This window comes from Cheilinus undulatus, linkage group 4, assembly GCF_018320785.1.
Source record: "Cheilinus undulatus linkage group 4, ASM1832078v1, whole genome shotgun sequence".
Classification (NCBI taxonomy): Eukaryota; Metazoa; Chordata; class Actinopteri; order Labriformes; family Labridae; genus Cheilinus; species Cheilinus undulatus.
In genome coordinates, this window is record NC_054868.1 from 3,545,049 (window position 1) to 3,558,680 (window position 13,632).

Below are 13,632 nucleotides of genomic sequence, written 5' to 3' on the forward strand. Positions count from 1 at the left end.
AGGGCTTGAGATGGAAAAAAAACTATGAGTAAAGGGCTACACTGCTGTTACATAACACTTCACCTGGAGACAAAAGGCACCATTAAATACATCACATTGATACAAGTATTCAGACCCTTTGCAAAACACTTGAAACTTAGCTCAGGTTCCTCTCATTTCTCTGGATCTGGGACATGGTTTGGAAAGGTACATGCCAGGCCTCACGACTGACCAAGCCATGAGGTCGTAGGAGCTGCCTGCAGCGCTCAGAGACAGGATTGTGGACAGGCACAGATCTGGGGACGGCTACAAAAAAGTTTCTCTTGCTCTGAAGGTTCTCAAGAGCACAGCGGCCTCCATGATTCTCAGATGGAAGCAGTTTGGCACAACCAGGACTCTACCGAGGTCGCCGAGCCAAATTGAGCAATCAGGGAGAAGGGCCTTTGTAAGAGAGGTGACCAAGAACCTGATGCTCACTCTGAGCTCCAGTGATCCTGTGTCGAGATGGACCACTCCAGAGTGGCTGGAAGTGATGGAAGCCACTCCTCAGTGCAAAACACATGAAAGTGCGCTTGGAGTTTGCAAAAACTCTCCATGTGAAATCCAAGTGGGCTAATAATGCGTTCTGCGTCTTTTTTTGTAGCTGATTTTCTGACTCTCCTGTTTTGTTCTCTCTGCAGCTCTTTGAGATCACGGTGCCGATCACACAGGGCACCAAACCAGTGACCATCAGCGTGGCCAACCACACCCAGTGCAGCTGTCTGTCTAAACTGGACGTCTACAAACAAGTCCACAGCATCATCAGGAGAGCCCTGCCTGAGTAAGACACACAAATCACACAACCACAACACAGGGTTGTTAGTAGCATTGTCCATATGTGAGCACTCTTGGGTACACAGTCCAGTACAGTAGCTCGCTTCATGCACATAGTCAGTTTGCAAATTTGCCAAGAAAAAGAAGTGACCGGGCTGCGTTTGGTTAGGCTCCATGAGGACATTGGAGCTACTATGGATGTTAATATATTTTTGAAAACTAACAATGACCCAACCTGACACCCCAGATGGATTTGTTCCACACATCCATCTGGGAAACCTCCCATAGACAGTGTGTGGGGAAGGGCAGAGCCTTTGAAAAAAAACTCGGAGGGCATTTGGATGAACGTTATGTCAGTCACATCGTCATGCGCCATCAGAGCAACAAAACATGTGATGTCATAACAACTACCGAGGCGACTGTAGACATGTCAGTATACAACTTTTGTCGTTTTTGAAAAGAAAACAACTCACTGCTGTTCTTTGTTCTTCTTTTAATGAAGAAATGTCATCAAGTTCTGATAAAACTGCCGCTTTAGCAGCATCCACGCTAATCTTTTCCGCCATAATTGCACCAGCCTCTTGTCGCTGCTTGCATACGTCATGACTCCAAAAGTACAGCCCCTTGAAGCTAATTGGTCCTGTCACTTTCTAACCGGGCCCAAACTGTTCAGACAGGAGCTTTGCAACATGGATTCACCAGTGAGAAACATGGAAACGGGCGTATCTATCTGCTTTGCAAGGTTAACAATGACCCTCTTCCTACCTTGCATCTGCACAGATATGTTTCTTGGTGAGACAGGGGAGCTCAATGCTCTATAAACCCTTTCCACAAGTTTGCTGTTTGCATCTTGTGTAAGTTGTTTCAATTTTTGTTGAAATAGATGGGGTAGGGTGAAGTTCTAGGCATTCTAGGTCCTTAAAACGGAAATTTTGACAAAGCACACCCCAAACCAAGTCTTGATGACAACCTCCAGGATTGCCTCATGAATCCTTGCCAAGACTTGAAACTTCTGACAATCTGAACCCTCTTTTCAGATTCAAGTAAGGTTGTTCCAGTGCATTAGGGTCCTTTTAATTTCAAATGAGAGAACTAAAAGAAAAACCACTCCTCTAACAAATGAATTGTCAGTGTTGTTGCCTGTGTTAATGTCAAATCAGGAGCTTGTAAGGTTGTCCCACTTTGCAGGGGGAGATTCCACCACCACCTCTCTGTTTCAAAGGGTGAGGGGAACTCGGCATCAAGGTTTAGGGGTAAAACTGATGTTTGAAACTACCTTTTCAACTCTACTTGCAGCAGACTAAATGAATCGTGCCCAACACCACCTCTTCAAGTTGACTCTGGCATTTTTCCAGTTCCAAACAAGCAGCAGTAAGAGCCACAGGAGAAACTTCTTCTCTCTGCCTCTCAGAGCTCCGTCCGACTGTTTGACTGTATTGTTGCAGCGGTCGCTTCCTGTGCTGGGTGTGTTCAGGGGTGTTACTTCAGGAAACACTTTCACATGATTGCTTGATTAACTTTGCAGAGCTCTAAAATGTTTGTGCATCCCTGAGTCTGATTTATGAGCTCATTATAACACAATCTAATGAATGTAAGGAATCAGTGACGAAATGGTTGATGATGTCGTTTTTGGCATGCTTTTGCTTACAGAACAAAACATGCACTTTTTTAAACATGGTAACTGAGGTCACCGAGGTCAGGACCTGTGATAGAGTGAATGCTCTTGTCATCAATATTGGATCTTTGGTAGACTGTCATTCGGGGTTGGGCTACTGCTTCAAATGCAGTTGTTTTTGTATTCATTATTTCTTGGGATTATTCTCCATGGTGGTTATAGAGAAATATGCATATGGAAGCTTCTGGAATCAGAACATTAGATGCAATTGTAACATTTTGGAGTATTTTAATTTAGATCAAATAAAATGAAATTATATATTATTATTGAAATAATAAACAGTGGAAAAATTAGGTAACTCAGAAACTTCAGGTTCGTCTCAAAGGAAGCCAAGGATGTATGAATAAAGTGACAAAGACAGAAGTTAAGTTTAAATTAAATGTATTGATAGATTATATTTTTTACAAATAATAAACAGGAACAATTTCAAATAATCAATTAACAATAAAGAAGGAAGGTCTTTAAAAAACACGAAAATTAAAGTTCTGTTCTTTTTTCAAAGTTAAATCTTTTCAGTTTATTGTATTAATGACTATTCCAGAGTCCGTTCGTTCCTACCATAACCGTGGTAGTCTTCTTGGGGGAAAGGGGAGCGAGGCGGGGGCGTTAAGAGTTGGTTGGGTAGCTCGCCAGTCCTCAGACGGATCCAATAAGGAAAGGAGGGGTTGAAAAAAAAAAACGACCGCTGAGTTTCTATAACGTTAGAATCAATCTTTTGGTGAAGATGGTGCGTGTAACCTCTAACCTCAACAATGGGTGATGCGAAGGGGGATTCTGATTCTCGGATTACGCCGGCTTCCAGAAGTTCTTCCAGATGTTTGCGAACTGCATCAATGTCTTGAGGATGGACTGGTCTGGGTCTGTGTTTGAATGGAGTTTTCATCTGACAATTTGATTTGGTGAGTGACTTTATCTGTTCGGCCAAAATCAGGATAATGTTTTGCAGAGACTTCTGGGATGGTGTTGAGCTTTACTGTGATGCGGTTTTTCCATTCAGATGAGAGTGGTGAGTCAGCGAAGTTGAACTTGAACTGTGGCTCTGGAGATGTTGGATCTGGAGAGTGGGCTTGGACTGGATCGCGGACACTTTTTTCTTTAGAGGTGATGGCTCTTATGGCTCTTATGGCTCTTATTTCTGCAATGGAGGATCTGGCAGGGATGATGATGTCATGATCAGATTCATTGGTGATGATGACTGGCAACTGGCATGGCTGATGTCTGGGAAGGTCAGCAAGACAAGATTTAACAGTCAAGCCACCAGGCAGAGAGAAAGAAGATGGATGTTCAATTATGACAGTTTTTCAAAGGTTATGGAGTGAGCGGGAATGCTGCCCTCCAGAACAACAGTTCCTCCAGCTGGGATGGTCTGGGGACTGGTTCCATGTGGTTTGAGGATGGCATGCTGGCTGTCATTGGACTGTTTGTGTCTCAGCTGAAGGATGTGTAACACTGCTTTATAACCAAAAGGAAGAGGATGATTAATGGCCAGCGCCATTAGCGCCCTCCATCTCCAGGATATTGGTCAGAGGTTTGTTGTCTTGATCTGAATGGTCGCTATTGTAGAAGGAGTGGGGATTGGTTGTCACCTGAGGACCCGTATCCAATAAACAGTTGAATGGCATCTCTTTAATGTTAACTTGAGCTGTGCTTTTGGTTCCAATGAGTCCTGATAGTAACTGCCAGTGACGTTGAGTGGAATGTTGTCGAGTCAGTTTCCCGGGACATTTTTTTACTGCCGCCTCCATCTGTCCCTCCACAGAGACTGCTTCTAGTTTGACTTTTTAGACAAGTGATTTTTCATGTCCCACATCTGTTGTTTCTGCTGCAGTTGCTTTCTTTTACTTGTCACCATTTCTGGATTTGCAGCATTGGTGCATGACATGCTGATGTGGCCATCTTCACCACATTTAAAGCAGTACCAGAGTCTGGGCTTGTTCATCTGGTTTGAGATGGGAGAAACTGCAGGTCGAGATCGAGGTGTGTAAACTGGACGTTGGTCATGCTGGGGTGTAGACTGGGTCTTTCTCTGGGAAATCAAAGATGCTGATTGGTTCTGTAGTTTGTTCATTTGTTTCTGGAGATCTTCTATGGCTTTGAAATCATATGGTGGGGTTGTAGCACAGGCACAAGTGTGTTGAGTCTTCATGTTGACTCTTTGTCTGGATGAGCTGATGTATTTTCTCATTTGATGTTCTTTTGCAGACTGTCTGTCTTCTTCTGTGCATAACTGGAGTAAGAGGTCAGAGAAGGATGGAGGATTGTCTTTTTTCTGTTCCAGCTGCAGGTTGGTGATGACTGTGTTGTCCCAGCATCCACGGCAGAATTGTCTAAAGTGGTGTTTGTTGGTTTCAGTTGGCAGGATACCTCCTTTTTTGACGACAGAGTTCAGGGAAAACTGGAGTCTCTGGAGGTAGGATGAGGGCTTTCCACCCGGATCTTGTTGAGTGTTTAAAAACTGAGCAAAAAGTTCTTCACCATCTTGGACTGTGGCAAAAGCTGAATCGAGGACCTGGAGGTAGACAGCAGGTAATTTTTCGGGACCCAGACCTTTAACCACGTCGGCTGCAGGGGACAACAAACTCTCTAAAATTCTCCAGGTCACATTTAGGGCAGACAGACTTGGATCGGTGAGCAGCAACTCGATGCGGGATCTCCAGGTTTCATAATCTGCTTCATTGCTGGGTTTTGGGCATTTTCCAGAGAAGGCACGTAGTCTGACTGGAGAAAGTGCAGAAGGACTGACGTCATCTTTTCTTACAATGTGCTCCACTACAACTCTTCGTATTTCAGGTGAGTTTAGGTCGTTTGCAGAGAGGGAGACTGTTCCTCTTGAGGTAGCTGCAGGGTTTGTCTGAGGTAGGGGCTGGGCAGGCATGGAGGCTTCAGGTTGTGTGGGCTCAATAAACTGAACTGAGGCATCCTCAGTGTCATCTACACTGCTCTGCTCTTCTGACTGCTCGCTAATTTGGTTCATCATATCTTTCAGCAACTCTTCATAGCTTTTACCACCATGGCTTGCTAACTTTTTAAGCTCATTGAGGTAGTTAGGGGTATAGCTGCTGTCTGCTGTGGCTGCATACACATTAGCGAGGGCTTTAACACAGTACTTAATCTCAGGCACATCTTTTGGAGAGTGTGTGTAAGGCAAAAATGGCATTAAAGCAGCTATAGCTGAACTATGAGTAAACTAAACTATCAGGTTTTTGTAATAAGGGCTTGTCAAATCATCAACAGGATCTATTTTCTAAATAGAACCATATCTCTTTAAACAATCAGAAATGTCTTCATCTGTTTCAGTGTAACACCAGTAATAACTACTGAACATGAAATGTCAACACCTGACTTAGCAATGAAATCCATTTTGATGTAAAATTAAACTTTTCAAACTCAAATTATTCACACAAAATAGGCTCTTGGCTAGCTCGCCATGTTTTGTAATATTTTGGACTATGTTAATTTAGATCAAATAAAATGAAATTATATATTATTATTGAAATAATAAACAGTGGAAAAATTAGGTAACTCAGAAAATTCAGGTTTGTCTCAAAGGAAGCCCAGGATGTGTGAATAAAGCAACAAAGACAGAAGTTAAGTTTGAATTAAATGTATTGATAGATAATATTTTTTACAAATAATAAACACAAACAATTTCAAATAATCAATTAACAATAAGGCCTTTAAAAACACAAAAAAATTAAAGTTCTGTTCTTTATTTTTTTTTAAATCAAAGTTAAATCTTTTCAGTTCATTGTATTAATGACTACTCCAGAGTCTGTTCGTTCCTACCATAACCGTGGTAGTCTTCTTGGGGGAAAGGGGGGCGGGGTTAAGAGTTGGTTGGGTAGCTCGCCAGTCCTCAGACGGATCCAATCCGGGAAAGCAGGGAGTGAAAAAAAAAACACTGCTGAGTTTCTATAATGTTAGAATCAATCTTTTGGTGAAGACGGTGCATGTAACCTCTGCTGCCATCCAGCCGTGCCGCCTGCGTGCCCACCAGGTGAGGAGATTGCCAAGAGGAAGTGACCGTGTGCACCGGATATTTATGGGTTGTGGGAAGAGCTAGAACTGGATAATTAGTTACGGATTGGGGTACAGTATGGATGTTTGGAAACAAAATAAATAGTCGAAGGAAATTAAATAAATTTGAGGAAGAAAATAAATAAATAACCAGTTTGTTGTGACGGGTAAAAGGTCACTCCTGCAGGCAGGCAGGATGGCTCAATACACATTTAAATTAATTCACTGGGTTACAAAATGCTACAGAGTGGTGCCCTCTTGTTTTGATTTTTTTGTATTGACACATGGAGTTGTTACTGCTGCGAGACTAAAAAGCAAATTTTAACTTTTTTTAACAAGTATGACTTATTGATTTTGGTTCTCAACCTTTTCAGCCTGTGAACCCCAGAATAAAGGTGCCAGAGACCGGGACCCCCACTGTACCTCAAGCTGGTTGAACAGCCATGAACATTGAAGAATAGTCATGTGGAGACGAGGCCGTCCAAGACAGGAGATAATTGGAGAGCTTTCTGGGACCCAGCCAAACTGGGGGCCCATGGAGGTCAGCAAAACCGTGGTCCATTGTGATGTTAAGCTGTGATATCCACATTTCATATTTAACCTGAAAAAATAACCACTCTTATCAGAGAAACAAATATATTTTTTTTTAATCATTCATGTAGTAAATAGCCGTCTTAGAAATGTAAATCCCCTTTGTTAAAAAATATTAAAATGATAAAAAAAATGGCTACAATGGGTTGTTAAAAACAAAAAATGTGGTGAAATTGGATTTTAAAAGTAGCAGAAATGGGTTTGAAATACAAAAATTAGATATAAATGAAAAAAAATGGGCATAAATAGTGGTAAAAAAAGAGTTAAAATGTGGCTGAGATGGCTTTGAATTGGTAAAAATTAGAGCTGTATGATATTATCGGTCTGGTGTCGGTATCTGCAGACCTACAGTGCTTAACAAATGTATTAGACCACCACCCAAAGTAAGGTTTATGCCACAGCTGCCCTAAATTAACAGCATTGGTAATTACTGAAAGTATTTTTGATGTTTCTGCAATGGTTAATACACCAATATGTAGAAGCTCTTTAACCCAGATGATATTTTTAATGCTAAAATATAATTATTATTATTATCCATGAATTTTCAAATTTACTGATTTACAAAAACACTGAAAAAATAGTAAAGCACATTAATATTACTTGATTAACATGTCAAATTATAGTTATTTACTTGCATTCCTGAAGAGAAAAATGAGTTTTAGTGGTTGAATGTTATGCTTGATTTATTTCTGACTTCTCAGAGAAGCCCAGTGAGCCGGCTCAAATTTGGGTGAATTCAGTTTGAAATTCCTCATTCCTGTTCAAAATGGTAAAACGTGGAGAGCTGACTAAAAATGAAAGAGTCAGCATTAAAGCACTTCATGATGCTGGATGGTCTCTGAGACAAATATGACAGGTGGTCTAATACATTTGTTAAGCACTGTATGTCAGGTGAGGGCTTTTTCTTTATTTATCCTCATTCTTCAAACTTTAATGTTTTTTAAGGACTAAAGTTTGTTTCCTTGGTCATCCTTAAACCTTAAAGTGCCCAAAATGACTGATATTATTTGTCCAAAAAGCATATTAAATTATCGGTATCGATATCAGTATCGGCTAAAATATATCTGTAAATATCGGCATATCCGATATCGGCAAATATCGAATATTGTGCATCCCTAGTAAAAATGGGTGGAAATTTGGTGAAATGGGATGAAAAATTGATATAAACTGGTAAAAAATGGTTAACTGGGAAAGAAAAACAGGCAGATATTGACATAAGTTTATTAAACTAGCAAAAATGGCCATATCAAATGGTGAAATGTAGTTAAAACAGGAAAAATTGGGCATAAAAAGTGGGGAAAAGGGATTAATAGTAGCAATGATAGGTCAACAGAGGCAACATTAAGTTTAAGTGACAAGAATTGGTTCAGAAGTGGCAAAAACAGGCAGAAAAAAGTGGTGGAAAGAGTTTAAAGCTGACAAAAATAGGTGTTAAATGGAAAAATGTGTTAAAATTTTCAGAAAAAAAAACTGACAAAAAGGGGTTAAAATTTGGCAAAATTGTTGTGAAGTGGCAACAGTGTAATTTTAAAATATTCTTAGTTTTTTAGGGCATCTGGCGGCCCCCTGTAAGTGTCTGGCGGCCCCCAAGGGAGTCCCAACCCCAAGGTTGAGAACCACTACTCTAGGATATTGAGACTGGATAAAGTAAGCTAGCAGCACGGACGGTGGGAGCTAGCCTCATTTAGAGGAAAAATGAGGAGGATACCTGCAGGAATCTGGTCAGTCCATCGGCTTGGAAAGATCACATTCATGCCTCACATTTAAATAAAATGCATGATGGATATTTGCCCACCGACAGATCATCTGACATGAAAAACACACACGAAGCTAATGAAAGTTTCACATTAGGTGGAGGAAGAGAAGCGCCATCTTTATCATCAGAAGTCTCACTCTCTCTTGTCCTGGCTCCAGCTTTTTATTTTAATTTCCTTCCTCCTCTCAGCCCCTGTAAGTGTATGTCTGTGTGCAGCAGCTCTAATTGAAAACACGCCGAGACTCTTCCAAAATCTGAAACGATTTGTCCGTCTGCAAACACACAAGGCCTGCTGTCTGCATCCGAGCCAACACTTCCCTAAACGTTTCCTCTTAGACAGCCGGTTTTCACATTGGCTCGTTCTATGTTTGTGTTTCCCTGTGAGCTGTATTTAAGAGAAAGAGTTTGGTTTGGCTTTTTCTGGAAATCCAAACATGGTTTCTGGGATCATTTAGAATCAGGCTGGAGTTTCTTTTCACTAACATTAATAATCAGAATTTATTACATGAATAATTTCTTCATTGATAGTAATGAACAGGTAGTTAATACAGCCCTAATTCCAAAAACATTGGGGCGCTGTGTTCAATCTAGATAAAACAGAAGACAATGATTTTCTAGTCTTGTAAACCCATGTTTCACTGAAAAAGAACAGAAACAACCAGATGTGAGACATTTTACCATTTCATGAAAATATGAGCTCATTCTTATTTGATGGCAACAAAGCATCTCAAAAAAGTAGGGACAGGGCCATGCTTACCATTGTTTGGAACATCCTCTTCTTTTAACAAGAGTCTGTAAACATCTGGGCATTGCTGGAGTTTTGGGAGAGGAAAGTTGTCCCGTTCTTGTCTGATGTAGGATTCTAGCTGCTCAACAGTCCTGGATCTTCTTTGCTGATTTTTTTTTTTTTTTTTTTTTTTCATTTTTTTGATGATCCAGTTGTTTCTATTGGTGAAAGGTCTGGAGAGGCAGGCAGGCCAGTTCAGGACTCTTTTCCTGTGAAGCCATGCTGTTGTGATGGATGTGGTTTAGCATGACCTCACTTAAATAGCCAAGGCCTTCGCTGAAAGAGACGTTGTCTGAATGGGCGTATGTTGCTCTAAACCTCTCTATATTTTAAAACATTGATAGTTCCTTTCCAGATGTTAGAGCTGCCCACGCCATAGGCACTAATGCAACCCCATACCATCAGAGATGCAGGCTTTAGAGCTGATGACAAGCTGGATGCTCCCTCTCCTCTTTAGTCTACAGCAGTGGTTCTCAACCTTGGGGCTGAGACCCCCTTCGGGGCCACCAGATGCCCTAAAAATGTAATAATTTTTTTTAAATTACATTGTTGCCACTTCACAACAATTTTGCCAAATTTTAACCCCTTTTTGTCATTTTTTTCCCACAAGTTTAACACATTTTTCCATTTAACACCTATTTTTTTGTCAGTTTTAAACTCTTTCCACCACTTTTTTCTGCCTGTTTTTGTCACTTCTGAACCAATTCTTGTCACTTAAACTTAATGTTGCCTCTGTTGACCTATCATTGCTACTATTAATCCCTTTTTCCCCACTTTCTGTGCCCCATTTTTTAAATATCTGCCTATTTTTCTTTCTCAGTTAACCCGTTTTTACCAGTTTATATCAATTTTTCATCCCATTTCACCAAATTTCTACCCATTTTTACCAATTCAAAGCATCTCAGCCACATTTTAACTCCCTGTTATCACTATTTATGCCCATTTCTATCTAATTTTTGCCACTTTGAACCCATTTCTGCTACTTTTAAAATCCAATTTCACCACCTTTCCCACAATATTTTGCTTTTACCAACCCATTGTAGAAATTTTAAACCATTTTAATAATTTTTTAACAAAGGGGATTTACATTTCTAAGACGACTATTTACTACATGAATGATTTAAAAAAAATGTGTTTGTCTGATAAGAGTGGTTATTTTTTCAGGTTAAATATGAAATATGGATATCACAGCTTAACTTCACAATGGACCATGGTTTTGCTGACCTCCATGGGCCCCCCTTTTTGCCCCAGAAAGCTCTCCATTAACCCCCTGTCTTGGACGGCCTTGTCTCCACATGACTATTCTTGAATGCTCATGGCTGTTCAGCCACCTTCAGACCCCTGGTCTACAGGACAAATTTGATTCATCTGGCCACAGAACAGTTTTCCATGTTGCCTCAATCCATTTCGTGATTTCTAGCAGTGAATCATGCCTGTTTTTAATGCAGTATCCCCCCAAAGGCCCCAAGATCTCCAGCATCAAGTATTAACCCTGGACCTTGTCCTTTGCACAGAGATTTCTACAGATTCTCTGAATCTGTTGATGATATTTTTTACCTGTAGAGGTTGGGACATTCACAGTCTTTACAATTTCACATTGAGGAACATTTTTCTGATTTTTCTCACAATTTAAAGATGCAGTTTGATAAAGTCTCGCTGATTTATAGAGCTGAAAAGTACAAATGCTACAAATTTGGCCTGAACAATTTTGAAAAAAAGTCTTACTTTGATTATTTGACTCACATTGCAAATGAAATGTGAATTGTTGTGTTGAAGGAAATGGTCATTGTTGTGCTTATTTTTCAAATAAGAAAAAACAATTACAAAAATAAGGAAGGAAAACACGATTTTTTGCAAACTATTTTTGGAAAAAAAAGAAATTTGTTTGCCTGATATGAGCAGAACATCTCTGCAGCAAATAGACAGTATTAAACTGGTATTCTGACACACATTTGAGGCTAAAGAAATAATTGCACCCAATGCAATTTGAAAATTCCAGGAAGCATTGGGATAACATGAAATGAGATTACTTGCTCAGCCTTACATACTGTATCTTAATTTGCTTTAAGCAAAAGGAGAAGATTGTTGATAATTAACACCATCCATCCATTTTCTATACCACTTATCCTGTTCGAGGGTTCGGGGGGGCTGGAGCCTATCCCAGCTGTCATTGGACAAGAGGTGGGGTACACCCTGGACTTGGTCCCCAGTCAATCACAGGGCTGACATATAGAGACAGACAACCAGGCACGCTCACACTGTGCAGCCAATTTGGAGTCACCAATTATCCTAACGAGCATGTTTTTGGTGGTGGGAGGAAGCTGGAGTACTGGGAGAGAACCCACGCATGCACGGGGAGAACATGGAAACTCCGCACAGAAAGGCCCTGACCGGGAAGCGAGCCATGTACCTTCTTGCTGGCAACAGTGCTAACCCCTGCACCGCCGTGCAGCCCCTAATTAAAACCATGACATTCAGCAATATGGAGTGCCTGTCAGCAAGGATAAGTTAAAGAAGCTTTCCCCAGGGTTTTCTTCATGATTTGATGAATAATTTCATTAAACTAGTTGCAAACCCACTTCAGTAAATATTACAACAATAGGCCAGCATGTGAAATCACTTTACATCACTGATCATCAACTGGAGGCCCAAGGGCCATATCAGGCCCCCCAAAGCTTCCTATCCGGCCCTCAGAAGATCATTAAATTCAGAAAAGGAGGAAAAGAAGATGTTGTGGTTTTGAGGGTATCGTTTAACCTAAAATATCTGCTGTTAAACCCACCCCAAAATTAATATGATCACAATTAATATTGAAAAAGTTTTAGAATAACTCAACATTTGATTTTTTTTTTCTTTTTTACAGAAATTCACTTGTCAGCCATTTTAAGCCATTTTAAAAAAAAATATATCTCAAAAAGTGGGTTAAGACTGGTGGAAATGTTGCAAAAATGGACAGATAAAATACTGAAAAAGGGTTAGACAGCTGCAAAATGGGTGGTGGGGTAGCTCAAAGGGACAAAAAATGGAAGAAAAGAAGTTAAAAGGAGGCAAAAATAGGTTAAAAAAAAGGTACAAAGGGGCAAAAAGTATCAAAAATGGGTTAAAAGTGGCAAAAATGGTGCAAACCCAGCAATTAAAAGGGGTTAAAAGGTGACAAAGTAGATGAAAAGAGGCAAAAATTGATTAAAAAAAAACAAAACATGAAGGTAAAGTGGTAAAAAAAAAAAGGATTACAGAATGGCAGAAATTAGCAAAAGTATCAAAAATGATCTAAAAGTGGTGAGAATATACCAAATATAGCCTGGCAAAGTGGTGAAAAGGGGTTAAAAGTGGCAAACCGGAGCAATACTCGGCAGGCAAGTGGCTAAAAGGGTTCAAAGAGTGGTCAAATGGGCAAAAAATGTCAAAAATTATCAAAATGGGTTAAGAGTGGCAAAAAAATGTTGCAGAAATTGCTGAACGAAGAAGTGAAAAGGGATTAAAAAGTGTCAAAAATGGGTTAATATTGGTGCTAAATCACAACTGGGGAGGTCCATTCTCTGGGATTCGAAAGAAAGTACTAATACCAATACAATATTATGTTAATTATAACATAATATATGTTTTAATTAACCCAAAATAGCCCAAAATATGTATTTAATTTTTGTTTGTTTGAAAGTCCGGCCCCCAGAGTCTCTCTCAAAGCTAAATCTGGCCCTTGTGCAAATTTACTTGATGACCCCTGCTTTACACACTGATATTATGGAAATCCAAGTCCCTTTGAGGGAAAATATGAGGTGAAATAGACTCAAGTAGAAGTAAAAGGCAGAAACTGATGAAAGCAGAATGAAAACAGGAAGATTTTAATCAGAGAAAACAAACACTGAGGTCACATGGTCCAAACCAAGCAAACAGAGAAGCCACAGACAGATACCAGAGACTCTCTTCCTCTTCTCTGAAGTTGACCCCAAACAGCAGAAGTCTGTTGGTCTAAATATGTCCCCCTTCATTTTCATCAACTAATCTAGTCTGACC

The 13,632-nt window shown here is 40.1% G+C and overlaps 1 protein-coding gene across 1 annotated transcript in view; it reads left to right on the forward strand.

The window, feature by feature from the left end:
- The window catches only part of vegfc (vascular endothelial growth factor c), an 88,527-nt gene that overhangs the window by 58,654 nt on the left and 16,241 nt on the right, over positions 1-13,632 (forward strand). The window contains exon 4 of the mRNA XM_041785662.1: positions 660-799. Coding sequence (XP_041641596.1) covers positions 660-799 — 140 coding nt within the window. The remainder of the gene's footprint in view (positions 1-659; positions 800-13,632) is intronic.